General features: G+C 48.1%; 1 protein-coding gene across 5 annotated transcripts in view; it reads right to left on the bottom strand.

Moving 5' to 3' along the window:
• The window catches only part of LOC121868387 (cytohesin-1-like), a 205,806-nt gene that overhangs the window by 84,086 nt on the left and 98,850 nt on the right, over positions 1-22,870 (bottom strand). For 4 of the 5 annotated variants that reach the window (XM_042368954.1, XM_042368955.1, XM_042368953.1 and 1 more), the window contains exon 2: positions 21,676-21,749. In XM_042368954.1, coding sequence (XP_042224888.1) covers positions 21,676-21,749 — 74 coding nt within the window. Of the gene's footprint in view, positions 1-1,983; positions 2,242-21,675; positions 21,750-22,870 lie in introns of those variants that run through there. The other variant, XM_042368949.1, reaches the window with a different exon arrangement.

The following is a 22,870-nucleotide window of genomic DNA, read 5'->3' on the forward strand; positions in this document are numbered from 1 at the left end:
TTACAATACGTCCAGGGTTCCTCCACTCAACGCATTTTACAACCTGACCTGTATTTAAAGCCTGACCTTGTTTACAACCAGGATTTGTTTACCGGGTGATCTTTGTCTGGTTAATACAACACAAAGGTACATATTGAGGTTAACGTCATAACAATACAAACAATTACAAAATCTCTTCCCGTGTTACAATTACAGAAACGTATTAATAACATGGAGTGGACTTTTTGTTTCCCAATCTGAAGTGCAAATAGAACTCTCTCTCTCTACCAGCATCAATGACAAGAATATTCCTTTATCGAGTCCCTCCACCGTCAACCCCAGATGCTGTTGGCCACTATAATCCAGCGCCTCTGCCTCCTCCCCACACTCAGATGGTATCGGTGTTTACCTTTCACGGTGGAGGGGAGGGAAGGGAAGGGGAGGGGAGGGAAGGGAAGGGGTCACCACACACACACACATCTCTCCCTTGTTGTTCCTTCTCCCTTTCCACTGATTCTTACCTCATCTCTTCCCATCTCTCCATTCCTATAGTTCTTTGCCTCACTTCCACCAATCTCATTAAACTTTCTCTTCTCTTTTCTCTCACCCTATCCGCCTCCTTCCCTCCTCTCTTCCCTCCACCTTATTACCCGTTGACCCCTCATAACACACTACCGCTTCCTCACGTCCAATGTCGACCCACCTGATATGGACTGTGTCGCCAGGGACGGGATACGACCTTGTCTGTCTCCCCCCTCCCCCCCCTGCAGGTAGTGGGGGAGGAGAGGGGGAGGGAGAATGACAACCTCTCCCTTTCTTTCTCTCACCTTCACTCCCTCCTTTCATTGTTCCCCCTCCCTCTCCTTTCACTCTCCACCCCCCCTCATCCTTTAATCTTTCCTCTCCTCCCTTCATTCTCCCCCTCCTTACACTCTCACCCCCCTCCCTCTTCACCTCCCTCCTCCCTTCACCCTCCTTTCACTCTCCTGCCCCCCTCCTTATGCCGCCACCACATATCCTTGACACAAGAATACTGAAGGAGTTAGTCTGACTCTGTCCGTCATACCGAGGTCCTGTTGCTATCCCTGTCTGTCTGTCTCATTTTTCTTCATCATTCATTTAAGTTACATTCTCATAAATTCACTGGAGAGAAAGAGAGAGAGAGAGAGAGAGAGAGAGAGAGAGAGAGAGAGAGAGAGAGAGAGAGAGAGAGAGAGAGAACAACCCGTCAACATTATCCCACCAATACCAAGTAAATAACACGAACTCCTCCTCCTCCTCTACCTCCTCCTCCACTGAGTTATAACTTGAAGACACTCTAACGGAAAATCTTTACACCAAAGCTTACACTTAATTACTTTTCTTCATTCGTCAACCGGGGTTTTCCGAGCCACAACACACCCGATGCGTCCTGTTATGATAGCCACACAATGACGTCACGAATGACACAAACCCACGTCTTCAAGCAACCCTTCTATCACGTGGCCAACACCTCTTTATGGCTTCACGTGGGATTAGTTTACCTTAGGTGGCGTGATTTTATGGGATTATTTCCCCAGTTAAGGGGATTTATTCCTCGGTACTGGGAATTATCATGACGTAAATCAAGAGTGGTGGAGGGGAACGGAGATTAACTAACACAGGAGATAACAGTGAGATGGGCTGGTGATGGGCTGGTGGTGGGCCGGGGGTGGGCTGGTGATGGGCCGGGGTGGGCTGGTGGTTTGGGGGGGGTCGAAGGACTATCTGGGTGAACATGTGGTGAAATTATGTCATTGCGTTAATCGCTTTCCTGTTAACCGGATGGACGCCACTATCACTGTGAGTCTGTGATGTCAAATTGTGCAGTCACACACACACACACACACACACACACACACACACACACACACACACACACACACACACACACCTGACGAATACGATAAGTTAACAGGTCTTAACCTAACCTACCTAAAACTTGTGTTATTGCAGGGTTGTTCCTAAGTGTTTAGTTGGGCTTACCTGGGTGTGAAGACGCTGGTGTGTGGCAGGCGTGGAGGGCGCGCGTGACGGGCGTGGGGGTGCCAGCAGCAGGTAGAGTCTGGCCCAGGCATGGGGACGCACAGAGGCCCACACGTGATAGACAGCTGGGGTCACGTGGGGGGAGGGGCGGGAGAGCCTCAGTGTGGCCCTCACCAGGCGGCGACCAACGCGCACCATGCGCACCAGGCAGGGGGTCACGCCGCCCTTACGTCCACGCGTCATCCTCCTCCTCCTCCACCACGCCCACGACCACCCTACACCTCCACGCCCTCCTGAGGTGACCCCAGCACCCAACCTTCTTGCCCCGAAGGCCGTCTTCATCCGCTACACGTTATCATCACTTACTGAAGCACTTGTCTCCTCTCCTTCACCGCCTGGCTCCTTTCCTTCACCGCCTGGCTCCTCTCCTTCACCACCTGGCTCCTCTCCTTCACCGCCTGGCTCCTTTCCTTCACCGCCTGGCTCCTCTCCTTCACCGCCTGGCTCCTTTCCTTCACCGCCTGGCTCCTCTTCTTCACCGCCTGGCTCCTCTCCTTCAGTGTTCTCATTTGTTTTTAATTGGCATGTACCAATAAGCTGTAAATTACCTGACGCTATCACATCTCTTCTTCCTCCGTCAGATGAGTGTGTGTGCGTGATCCCAACCCTCATCCAGGTAGCAAAAAGAGCCGCCCACACGCAACAGCAAGCCCATAACACACACGTTTGTACGGGAAGGCACAGATGTTTGGCCTTGTGTTTGTAACTCCTGTCAACCGTCCCTCTCCGTAGGCACTAGGCAGGCATACCGCTGTGCCTGTTGCCATGCACTGAAAGGAGGTCTATAGATTTGGAAAAGGTCAAGCTTAATTCAGTTTAAGCTGGGTATGTGCATGACCTTCCAACACCCCTGCATGACCTCCCCCACCCTTGCATGACCTCCCCCACCTCTGCATGACTTACCCCCACCCCTGCATGACCTCCCCTACCCCTGTATGACTTCCTGACCCCTGCATGACCTCCCCTACCCCTGCATGACTTCCCCGACCCCTGCATGACCCCCCCCCACCCTTGCATGACTCCTCCACCCCTACATCCTCTACATGATTACACATCGGCCGCACTACGACAACATTCAACAAAATCAACATAAAAACTGGCCACTACGACTGGCTCACTCCCTCGACACTTGCCTCCAACAATAACACTAATATTTCCCCTGTGCTCCACCAGCGACCCGCCATCTTGAGGGTTGAGACACGCCGTAAAAAACATCTTATCTAACAAGGCCAGCTGGTAGGACACGGCGGAGTGCAGGATGACATGTGTTAGTGAAGGCAGCGGCCGAGGATGTAGGACACGTGGGTTGGCGTGTCCTAACTGTGAGAGGGGGGGGACATGTGGGGTGATGTATCCCAGCTGTGGGGTGGCGTGTGAACATGTGGGGTTATGTGTCCCAGATGTGGGGAGGGGGATGAGGAACATGTGGGGTGATGTATCCCAGCTGTGAAGGGGGATGAGGAACATGTGGGGTGATGTGTCCCAGCTGTGAAGGGGTATGAGGAACATGTGGGGTGATGTGTCCCAGCTGTGGGGTGGCGTGGGAATATGTGGGAGTGACGTATCAAGTTCGTCATCGCTACAGACCACCAATGTATACAATCCATCTCTTCCCCTTTCTTCCCCTCTCCTCTCTTCCCCTTCCCTCTCATCTCTTCTCCTTCCCCCTCTCCCCACAACCAAGACAAAGGGATCTATAACTCTCAACCCTGTACATACATACATACATACATACATACATACACACATACATACAATCAAACATACATACATACATACATACATACAATCAAACATACATGCCGGAGATAAATTAACTAATGTATGGATAAATAAATAAATAAAACACTGTACATGTATTAATTCACCCAAAGACCAATTAGCTAGACACAATTTGCTATACCAATTCTCTTGAGACAAATTAGCAACATGAGCAAACAATGAGCTAGAAAATAATGACTCAAGGATGCTGCAGCGTGTGTCAAGAGATGTATGATGAATGATATACACAATGACATACGAGGCGCCCAGGGTGTATAAAAATGTATAATGAATAATGATGAGCTGTATATTAAGAAGCGCTGCTGTGAGTCCATTGTGTAGGTTTAAAGTTATGAGGGAGTTGGAACACACACACACACACACACACACACACACACACACACACACACACACACACACACACACACACACACACACACACACACACACAATCTAACCAATCAAATTTTAAAGTAACCCACCAGTACTACCCCCAGACCTCCCACCCCTCCCAAGACGCAGGGCAGAGTTGATGAATGGTGGGCCAAGATAAACGGTCTAATACCACCCCCCCATTTGGCCCACCCCAGCCCACCCCACACCCCTGGCCTACCCTGTCATCTCCCTAAAACACCGTGGGAGAGAGACAGAACCACCTGCAAGAACCTAACCTAACCTAACCAAACCTAACCTAACCTAACCATGATCTATCTTCACGTACACGAGGTAAAATTATACCTAATCTTTCGAGGACGTGTTGATATAATTCACAAATGATTCAAAATGGTATAATTATGTTGATATAACCCGTAAAATATTCGCTATATAATCTGGGGTATGTTCTGCAGGCTATAATTATGTTGGTATAACCTTTATTATATAACTACAAGTCGGAGATATTTTATATAACCCGTAACTGATTAGATTATATTTCCAGGGTATGTTTATATAACCTGGAGCTTATTAACTTACAAGAATTCTACTCTAATTGGGACGGACAGACGGACGGACGGACAGACAGACAGACAGACAGACAGACAGACAGATAGATAGATATATAGATAGATAGACACAGACAGACAGATATAGATATATAGACGATGTTTTTTTTTCAGATTCCAGTCCCAACAAACCAGCCCCCAAGGAGTCACCTGATACTACACCAGTACCCCCAGCGTCCTAAACACAGCCCCAGTCCCAGTCCAAGTCCCCGGAAGTCCATCTTATCCCAGCATACAGACCCGTCCGTCCCAAGCCCTCATCTGATCCCTGTACTGTACTTAGTATCCCGAGGAGGAGGAGGAGGAGGAGTATCCCGAGGAGGAGGAGGAGGAGGGAGGAGGAGGTGAATCTCCCCAAACACGTGACCAGCTTCTTCAGCATCACACACACACACACACACACACACACACACACACACACACACACACACACACACACACTTCCGGATGAACTGAATTAACCGGTTTCCGTCTTTTTGTGGCGATGCAGCAAATGTAGAGGACATTCTCGGGGTGGGAGGGAGGAGAGGGAGGGAGGGGGAGGAAGAGAGGGGGGGGAAGAGATGCTTACTTCAGAACAGACCCTTCCATCATGTCCCCCAGCAACCACTCACCCAACCAACCAACCAACCACCTTATTCGTCGTATACAAAGGCCCATCCTACACGGTAAAAATGGACCAATGTTTATTTTAAGGGGATGACAGTAAGGACAGGCACTGGTGTCTAATGTTACAGCAATACAGCAACACCCCTACCCTCCTTCATCACTCTCTCCCTCCTTCCCCCTTCATTACTCCATCTTTCTTTCCCTCCCTCCTTCCCTCCATCTTCCTTTCCTTCCTTTCTTCCCTCCCTCTGATGACACAGCTCTCATTCATCTAACTAGATAGAGGAGAGAGAGAGAGAGAGAGAGAGAGAGAGAGAGAGAGAGAGAGAGAGACCAACGAAGAACTAGCAATACCATTAACGAATACCGAGAACTGAAGGGAGAAAACAAGAGAGGAAAGGTAGCAGAAAGAAGAGGGAAGGAAAAAAGGAAAAGGGGGAGGAAGGAAGGGGGGGAGGAGCTAATATAAGACACAAAAATAAAACAGACGATAACACACACACACACACACACACACACACACACACACACACACACACACACACACACACACACACACACACACACACACACACACACACACACACACACACACACACACACACACACACACACACACACACACACACACACACACACACACACACACACACACACACACACACACACACACACACACACACACACACACACACACACACACACACACACACACACACACACACACACACACACACACACACACACACACACACACACACACACACACACACACACACACACACACACACACACACACACACACACACACACACACACACACACACACACACACACACACACACACACACACACACACACACACACACACACACACACACACACACACACACACACACACACACACACACACACACACACACACACACACACTATCCAAACCTAACCAAAAGTACGCTGGGCTGGGTTGGGTTTTAATAGTCCTAACCTCACTTAATCTAACGTAACCTAACCAAATCTAACCTAACCAAAACTACTTTGGGTTAGGTTAGGGTTAAACACCATACCCACAGTAAACCACAAAATAACCACACTATGCCTACAACCCACAAACCATACCCACAACCCAACCAACAACCCACAAACCAAGCCACACCCACAACCCAATCCAACCACACCCACTCCAACACACACCCACAGCCCAATCCAACCACACCCACAACATAACCACCCACAACCCAACCACAGTCTCTAAACCTCAATATATAACCACAACATGATAGAACATACTGTTAGACCATCCTGTAGAGTGTATCCTGGTACAGCACCGATATACTGCCTCATATCAAGCACAAAGAAAACGGGGCGTGAAATCTGAGAGGATGAAAGTTTACACATGTGGCAGAAACCCTTGTGTTGCTTGTCTCTAGAGGAGGGAGGGAGGGTGTGAGGGGAGTGGAGGAGAGGGGGTGGAGGGGGGCAGAGAGTGGAGAGAGAGGAGAGGAGGAGGAGGAAGAGTGGAGGGGGAGAGAGGGGAGGGGGTGAGACATCTTAGATATCTAATGGTTTCCTTCTGTTATTTCTTGTGTGTGTGTGTGTGTGTGTGTGTGTGTGTCTCCTCTGTCTTGTCTCTTACACACACACGAACAGAGAGAGAGAGAGAGAGTGCTTGGCCCCCGTAGATCAAAGACAACGTTTGGATCTCTCTTTCAATCCCTCTCTCCCCGCTTCCATCCATCCCCCCTCTCTATCCTCCCAATCCCTCTAATTAAACACCAAACTCAAGAGACCCAGAAGAAGAAAGAAGGTCAGAGAGAGTGTAACCCCCTCCTCCATCAAACGAAGCCAGTACAGTACCACTTTTAGAGTCTCCCCTGAATGGTGTCTCGTTACAGAAAACGTAATTCAGCTCTGGACAAAATAGAATAATTGATGAACATTAACTAGAGCGACCGTTTTGACGCTGTTTTTTTATTTCACTCGTCAATTTCGTTGGTGAATTGGGACTGTATCAAGTTTATTACGTAATGGGTGTGTAATGGGTGTGTAATGGGTGCGTAATGTTTGTTTGGGGAGACGGACTTTGATGGTGAATCAGAAGCACAAACACTTTACAGGCCGCCGTCGGCTCCTATTAAGTGGTTGGAAATCAGATTGACCTGATTCTTCGTACACACACACACACACACACACACGGTCGATAGATCATTTAGCCTAATTAACAAAAATACTAATTGTAATTTACTCTCTTGGAATGATATTAATGACGTAGTTACATTAATAAGGTGATTTATTTAATTATCGGTCACGTGGGCGTCAAGATGCTCACCGTTGATTGGTTCTTGGCTTATATGACGTCTGTTTGGGTCATGGCAAACAGGGGCTTATCAGACAACCCCATTAGAGCATATGTGTGTGGAGAGAGAGAGAGAGAGAGAGAGAGAGAGAGAGAGTTGGAAAATAAATGGAAGATGTAAAGAAGATTTAAAGGAAAACAGAGAGAAAAGAGGAATACGGAGAAGGGAAGAGGAGAGGGAGACGGAAAGAAAAATAGGAGAGAGGGGGACGTGGAGAGAAAGAAGGATGTAGCACGAGAGAATGGCGGGCGTGAAGCAAGACAAATACACGAAATAAAGATACAAGAGGGGGAAGGTATGATAAACGAGGCATGGAAGAGAGAGAGAGTAAAAGGGGGTTGACAGGTAGAGGGTAGACAGCAACAACAGGAGATTAATGATGATATTCACTCTCCAGTCTACAGTTGGGTCGACTGAGGACGCCCCACTCAGTCAACTGGCCGCGGGACTCGAATTGGCAGCCGTTAACTCAGATTTTTCATTCCATTAATTATAAGTAAGAAAATGGGTATAAGATAAAGCAGGAACAACGCAACAAACACTTTTAATATAGTGAGGATGTTGCAAGAGCAGCAATGTGCAACCGAGCAAGGCATGAAGTAAACTGAGTACAGTATATAGCGAGCCCAGGGGAGCGTGTGTGCCTGACCAAGGGAGGGAGGCGGGCAAGAAAAGGGATGGGAAGAAAGAGACGATGAAAAGGAAACAGGAAATAAGAGAGAATGAGAGAAGGAGCAGAGGAGTAACACACACACACACACACACACCTTCCTGCACCCAATTTCTACTTACCATTAAAAAAAAACCACCATGGAAATTTTCAATCCACACCATTCAACTTTTTCCTCCTCCTCGGGTCAACCCTTCAATTCCCCCCCCTCCCCCCTCAACCCCATCAATCTTCAATCCACGAACAAAGCCGCCACTGCAAGCATTTTTTAAACTCACTATTACGTGTTAGAAAAAAATGAAAAAAAAGTAGCCCAGGCTTTCATAAATCACTCTCGGTACCTCCCTCTCCCTCCATTCCTTTCCTTCTTTTCCTCTTAAAGCAAATTCTCCCTAAGTGCGTGAGTGAAATTCCTTTAAAACAACTAAAAGATCGTGAGTTATGTTACCCTAGGCTGCATTTTCCCCGAATTCTAGCCAATGCATGTTAATATATCTCAATCAATATACTACAATATACACCTTTTACCTGTAACTCTCACTGCGTTCGTATATACAAGGTCACTTCTCTGAGACACAAGTGAAACGGAATGAAAAGAAATGGCATGGGGAGGATTTCTCACGCCCGCCCTCCGTTTTCCTAACTGTTAACAACGAACCTCACGTCCCGGGATTTTTTTATTTGCAGGTCCGACCCAACTAGTTACTGTGAGGGGTGCAAAGGCGGCCACTTAGCAACGGCGGCCACTTAGCACCCTGGAGGAAGAGGAGGGCGGTTATCGAACTGTTGGAGATGAGAAACGAAGTGAGGAAAGGGAGGAAGAGGGTGAGGAAGAGTAGGAAGAGGGTGAGAAAGAAGGGGGGGAGTGGGAAAGAGGGAAGCAGGGTGTGGAAGAAGGGAAGGATGGTGAGGGACAGGGGAGGAGGAAGAAAGGAGAAGAGAAGATGTGAAAGGGAGAAGGGAGGAGGGTTGGGAAGAGGGGATGGGGAAGAGGAAAGCGGAAGGGAGAAAGGAGAGTTAAGACGAAAGAAAAATAAGCAGGGCAGGGGAAGAAAGGAGAAGCAGAATGACAATAGACAGACAGACAGGCAGACAGATAACAGGAGTCAATCAGCACATATCTGTCCACGATAATACAGAGGACATTAGCTATGGCGCCCCTGAAACGTGACCCAAATGGTGGTCTAGGGTAGTGATCGATGACTACTTGGGGGAGGTCATGGTGGGGGGAGGGGTCAGGATAGGGGTATAGGGGTCATGGTAGGGATATAGGGGTCATAGTAGGGGTATAGAAGTTATGGTTGGGGGTCATGGTGATGGGTTATGCCAGGGGTTATGGTGGTGGGAGTTATGGTGAGGGGGGTCATGGTTGAGGGTATGGGGTCATGGTAGAGATCATGGTAGGGGTATGGGGTTATGGTAGGACAGGAGATACAGATGATAGAGACGATGGTGGGGTACGGACGGTATCATTAAAAAAAAAAAAACCGGACCCATAATCGAACCCATGTACTCGAGATAGGATTGGAGCTCCATGTCCCAGCTCACCCAACTAGACGCCCGGGTTAATGAGGGATAATACCTAATTACCGGCGTGATTAACGTCATGAGGGGGTAAAGGTGGCGGATAATTAGTTAAGAGGTGAATGGTAGGGTGGGGAGGCGTCTTGGAGGTGAGGGCTAGGGTAGGGAGGCTTATGGGGGTGAGGGCTGGGGTGAGGAGGCGTCTTTTAGGTCAGGGCTGGGGTGGGGAGGCATAAGGGGAGGTCAAGGCTGGGGAAGCATCTAGGGCGTGGGGAGAAACAGGACGTGAAGTGAACACCCACATACTACCACTACTAAGGGGAGAGAGGGAAGGAGGGGAGGAATGAGGGAAGGAGGGGAGAAGGGAAGGAGGGGAGAAGGGAAGGAGGGGAGGGAAGGATGGGAGGAAGGAGGGAGAAGGGAAGGAGGGAGAAGGGGAGAAAGGAAGGAAGAGCAACAATCAAGGAAGAGAAACAGGAAGAGACAAACAGACATTAAAGAAGGGGGACTCAGGGACGCACGTAAAGCGGACACAAAATTACGGAAGGGGAAGAGAGATAAATAAAGGAATAACGAGAGACGTGACAATGACAGGGAAAGAGGGGAAAGAGAAGGAAATGGGTGAAGAGGAAGAGGGGAAGAAGGAAGAGGAGGATAAGAATGAGGAGGATGAGGGGAAGAGGGAGAGGAGGAAGGAGGTGCTGGAGAGGTGTGAAAGACAGAAAGGGGGAACAAAAACGAGAGGAAAGGAATGAATAAGAGGGAAGGAGAGGAAGAAAAAGAGAGGGAGGCAAAAAGAAGAGGAGGAGTATGAGGAGGGGGAAATAGTGTTGGAGAGGGGTAGAGAGAGTTGGGAGAAGCTTTAAGGAGGGGAGGAACAAGAGGAGAAGGAAGAGAAGGGGGAGAAAGGGAAAAACATGAGAAGGAAAAGGAGGAGGAACGAGAAGAGGATAAGTAGGAGGAACTAGAGGAGGAGAAGGGGAGGAATGGGGAAGAGGAGAGGGGGAAGAACAAGAGAAGGAGAAGAACAAGAGGAGAGGAGAAGAACAAGAGGAGGAAGAGGAGAAGAACAAGAGGAGGAGGAGAACAAGAGGCGGCGGTACAATAACAATGATCAATACAGACCAACTGAACACAACACAAAGACTCCTGTAATGTTCTCTCCCGCTTATGAACAATTCAAACACCAGCCCAAGCATTCCCGATAAACTGGCTGGAGGGGTGGTCCTGTACCCCTGGTGAGGCACTGTGTACCCCGGGGGAGGCACTGTACCCCGGGGGAGGCACTGTACCCCGGGGGAGGCACTGTACCCCGGGGGAGGACACTGTGTACCTTAAGTGAGGGACGTAGCTGTGTTGTAAAGTTTGCAGAGTTTAAATCAATAGAAATAATAGATCAGAATTGTGTAATGTTAGGGCGGGTGTAGAAGCGGGTCTCTCTCTCTCTCTCTCTCTCTCTCTCTCTCTCTCTCTCTCTCTCTCTCTCTCTCTCTCTCTCTCTCTCTCTCTCTCTCTCTCTCTCTCTCTCTCTCTCTCTCTCTCTCTCTCTCTCTCTCTCTCTCTCTCTCTCTCTCTCTCTCTCTCTCTCTCTCTCTCTCTCTCTCTCTCTCTCTCTCTCTCTCTCTCTCTCTCTCTCTCTCTATCATACCTATCTATCTACAATTTAAACTATCTACTTATCCTCATGTCTATCTATTTATCTGTCTGTCTGTCACGTTCATTGCGTCATCTCAAAGTCACTTCTTCAGGAGAGGGTGTTGACGTGTACCCAACCAGCAGGCGTCCTGGCAGTCAGTCTTAATGTGTAGGTGGAAACCCATACCGCACCCTCCCCTTGCACAAACACCACCACCGTCCCCTAGCAGGATACGAACCCACACAACTCATGACGGCATACAAGAGAGCACTCCCCCACTGAGCCATGAGTGACTGTTGGACATCTGGACCTGACCTGGTATGTTTGTTTGTGCCTGTTATTCCTCATCTCTCATTGGATAGCAAATCAAGCCAATCACAAGCCGGGGTTTACACTTGAGCATACCTGTTGTCAACCCTACACGACGGACATCACGGTACCAGGTGGATGGGCGGGCAGGTGGGTGGGACAAGCGGCCAGGTGTTCCCAGGTACTACACTACATTGTCATAGCACAGGTAAATGCACACCGTCTCATTATATATTTACATATATTATAAAAACGAGGCCTTTGAGGGGAATGGGACATAACCATGATATAAGATAAAGGTTGTGTAGTATTATATAATGATTTATATATCACAAACACGCCAACAACACAGGTCCTAGCAGAGGCCTCAGAACACAAACCTAACCTAACCTAACCTAACCTAACCTAACCTTAGTAAATAAATAAATAATCAAGAAAATAAATTAAAAAGTCAAACAAAAAAGAATTGACTTAAAAAAACTGAAAAGACAGAAGAAGAAGAGAGCACACACACACACACACACACACACACACACACACACACACACAGGTTAGATACGTTCCAACACACAACCATAACATTTACATATATACAACTTTATTACAACTTTATTCCACAAACATGTATATTAAATGAAACAACCAAGAGAATACGGTACCATAATCGTTAGGTATTAGGTCGTCCACAACACCAAATGAACTTTTCACAATAGTTAAAACCCAAACTATATATAACTGTTCAATTTCAATATCGGTAAGGAAATTGGAGGTGTGAGTTAGTGACGTGGTGAACAAGGTACACTAATTACTGTGGGTATTGTGTGGGTAGAGTATAGGTGTGCCCCCCCCCCCTCCATACCCACACCTACCCACCCATCCCCGCCACAAGCAGCCACCCTCTTGGAATCTGTTACTACCACCACTACTACTACCATCCTCGACCAACCAGCATTACCACCATTTTAAGAAGTGCTATCACCCACCACCATCACCATTCTAAGACTTGCTACTACCACCATCCTCGACATGATCCATATACTACCACCATCTTGCAGACCCATACCATCACCACTACCACCCTGGAACTTGCTACCACAATCTTATCAACCACAACCCCACAATGATAACCATGAGATCAGTCAGAGGTTACATCAGCTTTAGTGTGTGGTGTGTGTGTGTGTTAGGTACCCTGCTACACCCAGGGTACGAGGTTCAGACTTGATGGCTCCTGTCTGGGCGTGTGTAGTGATTTATAGTGGTATGGATGACACTATACCGAGGGCCATTAGGTCTTGTAGGATTGGTGGAGGAAGAGGAGGAGGAAGAAGAGAAGGAAGAGGAAGAAGAGGAGAAGGAAGGGGAGAGGTTTGAGCCGTTAAAGCTAGCTCAACACCCCACTCCTCTCCCCTTCCTCCCGGTGCTTGCCTGTTGAAGACCACCACCCATCACTGACCAACAGGAGGTGGCTGCATGGAGGAGATAACACGTCCCGCGTCATCATCATCATCATCATCATCATCATCATCATCATCATCATCATCCTCGTCCCAGCCAATACCTCAACCACACGTCAATAATGCCTTTGTCAGCCTTAGCCTCTCATCTTCTCCTCACCATTACTAACTTCTCTTCGCCCGTGTCTTCTTTGTTATCTCCCATCCCCTCTCTCTATATCTCTCTCTCCCTCTCTTTCCTCCCTTTGTCGAGGAGAGGATCTACTGCTCCTTTGGCCAGACTGTGTTTTCCTCACTTCCTGTGGTTTACTGAGCACCTCCCTATTCTTGCCTGAGGGGGACCTCGGCGCTGGTCGACCTTTGGGGGCCCAGCGTCCCTCTCCCTCCTGAGCTACAAACAGTGACAGGAATGAGACAATCAACACCCATAAACTCTCTCAAGCTGGACAATGGCTCACGACCATCCAATTCTTCCCTCACCCCTCTACAGTGCTCACGGCTCCCTGCTTTGTCTCTCCTACATCTCTTTCTCCAATGTCTCTCAGTATCTGTGTTGTCTTTAGTCTTTATCTCATTCGTTTCTCCCGTTAGGTCTTCCTCCGGTATCTCCTTCTACCATCACATCAACAACCTCGATCCTAACCACCACCCTCTTCACCTCTACCCACTGAGCGACCGTCCACACACCGAACCCTCACCCCCGTTAGGTACAGTAGTTCCTCTAACCACCTGAGTGTCAAGGGCTATACACGATGAAGTCTTTTACTGCATTCGGGAGCACTCTTGACAGCCCAACGGTGCGTCCCATACAGATCCTGGGAAAGTCCGGTAAACCCATCAGGAAGGACTTTAAACCCCGGGAAAACCCATACAAGGTACTGACAAGAGTGATCAAGAGTTGCCCACTGTCTTAAAACCTCACTTGGGGGAAAAAAGACATCCCTTGTGGTCAGTCTAATCGGGAAAGGCAGACATACACACACAGGTACTGGATTGAGTAAACAGGGGGGGTATTTTTCTCAGACATTATTGTAAACGTCCATCTTCACCGAGGCCATATGTACATGGTCTTCAGGATCAACCCTTCAGAGCTGTCATCAGTAGCTTCCTATACACCGTGGTGGAGTCTCCTACAGCCTTCCTCCTCCTTCCTTCTTCACCTCCTCTTCTTCCTCCTTCCTTCTTCACCTCCTCTTCTTCCTCCTTCTTTATCTCCTCTTGTTCATCCTCCTTCACCTCCTATTTTTCTTCCTCCTTCACCTCCCCTTCCTTCCCTCAAGCCAACAAGACATGACCCCATAAATGAGACTGGGGAATTATTGTTTACCCCCGGGCGAGGACTGACTGCTGCCTGTCCCTGCCACCACTACGACCCTATTACCTGTCCCTGCCACCACTACGACCCTATTACCTGTCCCTGCTACCACTACGACCCTATTACCTGTCCCTGCTACCACCAAACTACCACCTGTCCCTACCACCACAACCACTAACCTCAGAACAATACCAAAACAATCCCTCGAGCCCCAAATATTTCAACCCGTCCTCCTCCTCCTTCCTCCTGCTCCTCCTCTCCTTCCTTCCTCCTTTCCTTCTTATTGCTCCTTTCTTCCTCCTCGCCCCACCTAACAGTCAAGTTTCCCCTATGTTCACCCCTTCCTTGGCCATCTCCCCAAACTCGTTTTTCACCCCTTCGCAAACACCCCCTCCAACCTCGTGTCAATACCCCCCCCCCCACATATCTCCCTTTGTCTCCACCCTTAACACGTGTTGTTCTCCCCCTGTCTAGAGTTCATCCCTCTCTTGTCGTCCTCCTAGTTTTCTCGTCCCTCTATCCCTCTATCCCTCCTCCCACCATTTTCCTCCTTCCGTCCTCCTCATCTATCCCCTTCCATCCTCCTTGTGCTGCACCTCTAGCCTTAGGGGTGGCGCTGGTTCGACCACACAAGCCTTTCATTCCGTGCAATATTGCAGAAAGTCCCTCAGGCATGGACTCTCACTCTCTCTCTCTCTTTCTCTGCTTGTGTGTTCCTGTCCATCAGTCGTCTCGTTAACACCCGTCTCTTTCAATCTCTCTCCCCTCCCTACCTCCCTCTCCTCTCCCTACCTCCCTCCTCCCTCCCTACCTCCCTCTTATCATTCATTATTCTTTCATCCCTCTCTACGCCCTCATCCGGTCATCTCTCCCTCTCTCATTATGACTGACCACCTGGTCTCTCTCTCTCTCTCTCTCTCCCTGCCCAGTAGCAACCCCAGGACAGATGAGACATAAACGACGAACGAACGAGAGAGAGAGAGAGAGAGAACACCCAACAGATTCTCACACATCCTCTCGAACACAACTGGAGTGAGATTCAGACCAAGACCAAAACAGGGATGGGAGGGATTTCCTGAATGATCTCTTTCACCCCCCACCTCACCACTCTCCCACCCCACCACTCCCCCACCCCCCACCACACCTCCCACTGCACCACCTGCACAGATATTTTTCTACCCTTTTTATAGGATTTAGAAAACACACAAGAATTCACATGATAAGAATCTCAGGAGAATTTTCCTTTTTTTCTTCTCATACAGGAGTTAAAAGAACCATTTCATGTCCCCAGGTAAGGTGTAATAATGAATTAACGTTAAGTAGCCTGAGACTCAAGGTAGGGGGGGACAAGGAGGTTTGATAAGCCAGAGCTCTCTGTAAGGTAGGATACAACGGGAGGGGAGGGGGTCACATCACACGGGGAAGGAGGGGAGGGGGCATCACACGGGGGAAGAAGGGGGATGTACCACTTGTGTATATTCCAGCGGTAAGAAAGTACTCAACGCTGGCCAGTGAGGAAGTACTTAACGATGGCCAGTACTATCTCTATATCTGTACTTCCCTCGTGTTAAGTCCCCACCAGTAAATAAGATACTGATCAAATCAACCAGACAGCCTCCAAAATCAACCAGACAGCCTCCAAAATCAACCAGACAGCCTCCAAAATCAACCACAGCCTCCAAAATCAACCACAGCCTCCAAAATCAACCAGACAGGGGGGAGGGGAAGGTCAACCATCTCCCTCTTTCCCCACACACACACACACAGGGTCCGTGACGGGAACACACACACAACGTACCCTACACTGACTACAACCCGACCCTTCCTTCAGGCCATTCCAGATTCCCGCCACGCTGGAATCTGAACTGGAATCGGGACTCTACAGCTTACATAACCATCTATTGATATAAGGGCACCTACAAATCTCCTTTTTGTTGTTACTTCTATAGTTTTGTTGTTATTTCCATGCTAAGTTAGAATACTAAGGCGTTAAACTCTTTCTTTCCACGCTAAGTAACGCCCCTTAATGCCATTGAACTCTTGCGGTGTTATATTCACTCAAATATTGTATAAATTCATAAACCAAAACAAAAAACAAAAGAGCATCTACAACATAGATACCAAGTATAGATACAGATAATCTTATTAAAAGATAAGAGTACAGGACTATATATATATGATTAGTCTATATATTACCGATATAAACTACTGGTATAAAGATTACTTAAAGATAAACACACACACACACGCACACGCACACGCACACACACACACACACACACTTTACTATAGATATTTTACCTCCTGGATAATATTGGAAAATGAACCACGTCTCAAACACCTGGGCTTCACCATAGCCATAAATGTGTTCACAGTCACCATTAATCACCACAGGTAACACACATTTGCATTTTTTTTTACCTGTCAGTTACCTGTACTTTCGACTGATTCTTTAAGGTAAGTTTTTTTTTCAACCTCATTATATTCCACAAGTTCAATGGGATATTATTTTTTATGTGGTATTTATTAATGTTTACACTCAAGAACACGTCACTCTTCATATTCTTATCAATATCCACAGTTAGGAGTTATCTGTGTATTTACTTGACACTGAAATCGCACTACACACGTCACCACAGCGGCTCTTGTACGCCTACCACAGCAACAGAACCCAGGACACATTTTAAGCATGGGTCATATTTCAGCTGTTCATAAACGACGCAAAGAACCACTGAACACTTAAGTTACCTCACACACCAGAACACTCCTCACTACACTAAGGGAACGAGACTGAACGGCCACCACCACCACCACCGCCAGGAGCAGCAGGAACAGAAGGAGGAGCAGCAGGAGCAAGAGGGTGGTGGGAGGAGGCCGTGCGAGGGGTAACTAGACAGGGAGACAACTGTCACCCTCAGGACAACACAACACTGGGGCGATGTGAACAAGAGTCCGGGGACGACCAGCTGCTGCCACCACCATACCACCCACCACCCGTCCCTCTATACCCCTCACTACCCCCCCTTTGACCCCCCCTAAACCCCTCACCACCTCTCACCCCGCCCATTATCTCTCCTCGACACTCATCTAGCTTAACGTGACTTACTAATTTTAAAAAGAAGACAAATAAATATCCAAAATCATTGAACCAGGAGGATGGGACATTGGCGTACACAATTAAACAAGTCAGTGGTGTGTGTAAAGTAATTAGGGCGACTGTCCGCCGGGAGGATGTGAACCAAGACAGCCAGCCAGGAGGAGGGACGGTTGGTGGTGGGTGGGGAGGGAGGGATGGGAGTGGGAGGGCATGAAGGGAATAAGAAAGGAAGGGAACGGAAGGAAGGAACGAGAAACGAGGGAAGGAAGGGAGGAATATGGAAATAAGAAAGAAGGAAGGGGTTATGTTTAGGGGAAAGAAGAGGGCGGGGCGGGCAAGGGGCACGGGCGGCAGAGAGAGAGAGGGGCAGCATGTGGGGCGGGCGGCAAAGGGCAAGGCGATAGAGGAGGGGCAGCATGGGTGGGCGGCAGAGAGAGAGGGGCAGTATGGGGGAGGGGCGGCAAAGGAGGGCGGCGAGGTTCACATATGTGCACAAATCCTGAGATGCTGTGTCATGATAAGAGGCTGAATTACTGCGACATTGACGTTGGTTTCCGTTAACACACACACAACACCCCCTCCCTCCCCCACACACAAACACACACAAACACCCCCTCCTCCCCACACACAAACACCCCTCCCTCTCCCACACACACAAACACCCTCCCTCCCTCCCTCCCCCACACACACAAACACCCCTCCCTCCCCACACACAAACACCCCCTCCTCCCCCACACAAACACCCCCTCCCTACACAACACAAACACCCTCCCTCCCCACACACAAACACCTCCCTCCCACACACAAACACCTCCCCACACACAAACACTTCCCCCACACACAAACACCCCCTCCCTCCTCCCCACACACAAACACCCCCTCCTCCCCACACACAAACACCCCTCCTCCCACACACAAACACCCCCTCCCTTCCCACACAAACACCCCTCCCTCCCCACACACAACACCCCTCCCTCCCCACACACAAACACCCTCCCTCCCCACACACAAACACCTCCCTCCCACACACAAACACCCCCCCTCCCTCCCACACACAAACACCCCCTCCCCCACACACAAACACCCCCTCCCTCCCCCACACACAAACACCCCCTCCCCTCCCCACACACACACACACAAACACCCCCCCCTCCCCACACACAAACACCCCACACACAAACACCCCACCACACACATACACCATCTAACATCGACGCAAAATTTCAAGGTCGTACGCTTGAAATCTTTGCCAAATCTTCAGTTCCCGCGGACATATCATCTTCCACAAGCATTCAGGACCATACGCCACAGCTCCTCGTAAGGGTAGTGGAGAGATCGTGGTGGAAGAGGTAAGAAAAAGAGGAAGTGGAGGGGTCGTGGAAGAGGAAGTGATGTCGGTGGAAGGGGAAGAGGAGGGGTCTTGGGAGAGAGGGAGGTGGAAGAGGGGGGAAAGGACGTTGCCGTTGGTGGTTTAGTGGCGTTTAAAATCACTCAGAAGGGTCAACGCCATTACACCACCCCCCTCCCCCTCCCCCTCCCCTTCCCACGAGTCTATCCACCACACACACACACACACACACATTTCTGTAAGGTCAATAATATTCTACCTTTTTTGTATGTATTAATGTATGTATGTATGTATGTATGTATGTATGTATGTATGCATGTATGTAACCAACACACCCACACGCCCACTTCTCCCTCCTGTAACTCTTAACTGTTTCACCTCGTTTCATAATTAAATTGTCTAGCTCGCCCCGCCGGCTGCCTTCCTCGCCTTAATTATAAAAGTTACCTCCAATTACTCGCCTGACAGTCAAATCGCCAGTTACCATGAAATACTTTTTTATACCATGACAACTTTTGTTTTTGTATTCCGTTGATGTGCTTTTTTTATATGTATTTTCGTGTGTGTGTGTGTGTGTGTGTGTGTGTGTGTGTGTGTGTGTGTGTGTGTGTTTCTTTCACCACCACTACCAGTACCACCTCCTGTATCCCCATCATCTACCACTATCACCAACACCACACCTCCGTCAGAACCAGTAGCACTATCACCACACCTCCGCCAACAGAACGGCTGGTGGGTGGAAGCAGAGAGATGTTGATCAAGCAGCGAGTGCATCATAAAAGCGCTTCCCTCCCTCCCACCCCCTCCCTCCTTCCCCAAGTGCCTAACACCTCACCTGGCAGCACCTCCACTACCTCCTCCCCTCCCAGCTGTACCCACCCGGAGGTAATCCATTCGTCAGGCGGCCAACTCATGAGGTGTGTCGGTGGACGGGGTGAGAGGACTAACCCTTTACCTGTGATGTATATTAATGTGATAAAACAGCACATAACCGTCCACCGTCACAACACCGCCACCCGCTACCCTCCTCACCCCACCCTCCCAGAAAGGTTCGTCCGTGATCGGCCCAGCCTAGGATAGCCAGCCGCAGGTGAACGATACTGAGCGAGAATTTATGAAAAGGTGTTGTGGGCTGGTTCCTCCCTCCGTCCCTTCCCCCTGGTGGACGACAATCGTAAGCAGAAAAATGAATAATGAATCCCCCGGAGAGACTGCCACAGTAAGCTGCGGTATACCGTCGGAAAGCTGGAGGGACGGACACACACACACTTTTATACTGGCGCTGTGGTGATGAAGTTACTGATGCACCACAAAGCTTAAAACACCTAATGACATCAGTGTAATAGACCCCAGTGCCACCCATAACACTGGTGATCATACTGAAGGAGGCCGCTCTGGGTAGAAGTAAACACTGTGTACCGAGCGTGTATAACCAGTAACTAGGCAACACAGCACACCAACAAACACCTAAAGAACGAATATCAATAACTGTTGGCTCCCTCGACGGTCGTGTAGTTCAGGTATATTGATTTATAAATTAAGTGTCACTTACGTTTTTATGTTTATTGATTGTTCACTGATTTATACGAGGACACTCTCTCCAGCCACTCCTAAGAGCATGACCCGGGCAGCCTAAACCTCTCGACTGTGACATTAGCCAAGAGGACCGTCAGCAGGAAGAGAGACATAAACCAGACACACCTGGGACAATTAGGGAAGTGATCCAGCGGCCACTACATGAGTCCCGCGGCCATTATATGAGTCTCACGGCTTCTACAGGAGTCTCGCGGCCACTACAAGATTCCCTCGACCACTACAAGACGCCCCAGGCCACTACAAAACACCACCTCGTCACAGTAGGTTTGAAATGTATGTAAACAGTGCAGGTATACAAACAAAGACACACAGTATATAGATTCGCCTCGTGATAGTTTCCCCCTCTGGACGCTACAAGGCCATTTTCACCGTCAGGATCTCAACAACACCGTCAGGAACTTAGCTGTGACCCTGACTTCGATCTTGACCCTTGTCCACTAGTCATAAAAACTGAATCACGTTGGATAATTCAAGTATTACCCTGACTATTTGAGTTGAAGACATGTCCTGGTGTCATTTCTGTATACTTCTATTTTTTTTTATTTAGAGATCTTCATGCTTAATATAACTATAATCCCGGTTACTGTGATTTCAAAAGTGTGAGTTAGACTTGATTATTACTGTTTCTCTGCGACTTTCACCACCAATATTGACGTGGAAACCATCTCTTGTAAGGCGGCGAAGTTAGCCCAGACTTAACACCATTTTCTTTGAGTGTTGTAGTATGGGATGAGAGAAAACGTAACCCAAACCCTCTGGGATACTCTACTAAATCGTATATTCCTTATTTAACGCACAAAAATCAATAAATTCAATGATGGACTACAAGCCTATTAATCTTAAAAAATAATAATGAATACACATATAATAATGATCAATATAAAGTATTGTATCACCTTACCTTTTATCTGCACAGGTAATGGTTCCTTAATTAGCAGTAAATAATGTGACTTACCTGTATCTCTTGTAATAACTGAGCCTTCTTTCTTCTGATGTCCAGAAGGAGCTGCTGCTCGTCTGGAGTCAGATCTGCAACCAAACAAACATCATAAATACACGACACAAACAAAAGCTTATTAACAAACACCATAGATACACGACACAAACAAAAGCTTATTATGAATCACAGAAAACGATTATTTCCCCACAAATATTACAAACAATAGCACCCTTAAATTATATACCAATAAAAAGATCACCTGCCGAGTTCTTCCATAGTGACACTGTAAATTAAAACCTTTTTGGATATAACAAAGAAAATATCCACTGTCTTGTCCAACCGCGTAAAGAAATCAATATCTAAATTACCGTCCACCTGTAATTATCTCAACAGGTGAAACACACGGGGGCGGCAGGAAGAGTTAACACCAACACAACACAAGGAGGAATGGTTGTGACTAGACTACCAGACTTCTTCCTCCTCCTCTTGGGAACACGCACGACAGGGCTGGCGCCACGCGGGTACAGGGTGTATGGACACAAGTTTATGAATGGGAGAAGGTTGGTGACGCGCAGGGAATTCCAGGAAGGCCCGCCACCCTGACTCACCCACGCTTGGCACCACAACCTCGTGTTTACACTCTGTTAAGTTGTCAGTGCCAGAAGGCTTCTCACCACCACAGTAATCATCTAACTATATAAAAATACCTTAACAACTAAAGATGTATAAATTTGAATACACACTGCATATTAAAATACAAGAATATAAGAGTATCCGATGAATTTGGGGCCGTAGAAAACGGAACTGGATGGATGAGAGAAAACGTAGCTTGGGTGGGTATTACTACGAATTTGCTGACACATACCTGGAACATCTATAAACAGGAAGGGCAAGTCAAGCTAGGTTGCCCCATCCCTATACAGCGGCTCTCTCTCCATACAACATATCACAGCTATAAATAGAATCAAACTACCATCATTCCTTTTAATCTGTCTCACCACAAGTCATTTCCTAGTTAACTATTCTATCATATTTCTAATCTAACTTTAAAGTCATTTATCACCTGAATATTCTCCTGTTTTATTTTGTCGTTTAAACTTTATTTCAGTCCCCGCTACCACGCATCACCAGCACCACCGCCAGCACCTCCCATGACACCATCAGCCCCTTCCTCCTATCACCAGCACAACCATAAGCACCTCCATGACAC

The sequence above is a fragment of the Homarus americanus genome, unplaced genomic scaffold (assembly GCF_018991925.1).
Source record: "Homarus americanus isolate GMGI-L3 unplaced genomic scaffold, GMGI_Hamer_2.0 scaffold19318, whole genome shotgun sequence".
NCBI lineage: Eukaryota > Metazoa > Arthropoda > Malacostraca > Decapoda > Nephropidae > Homarus > Homarus americanus.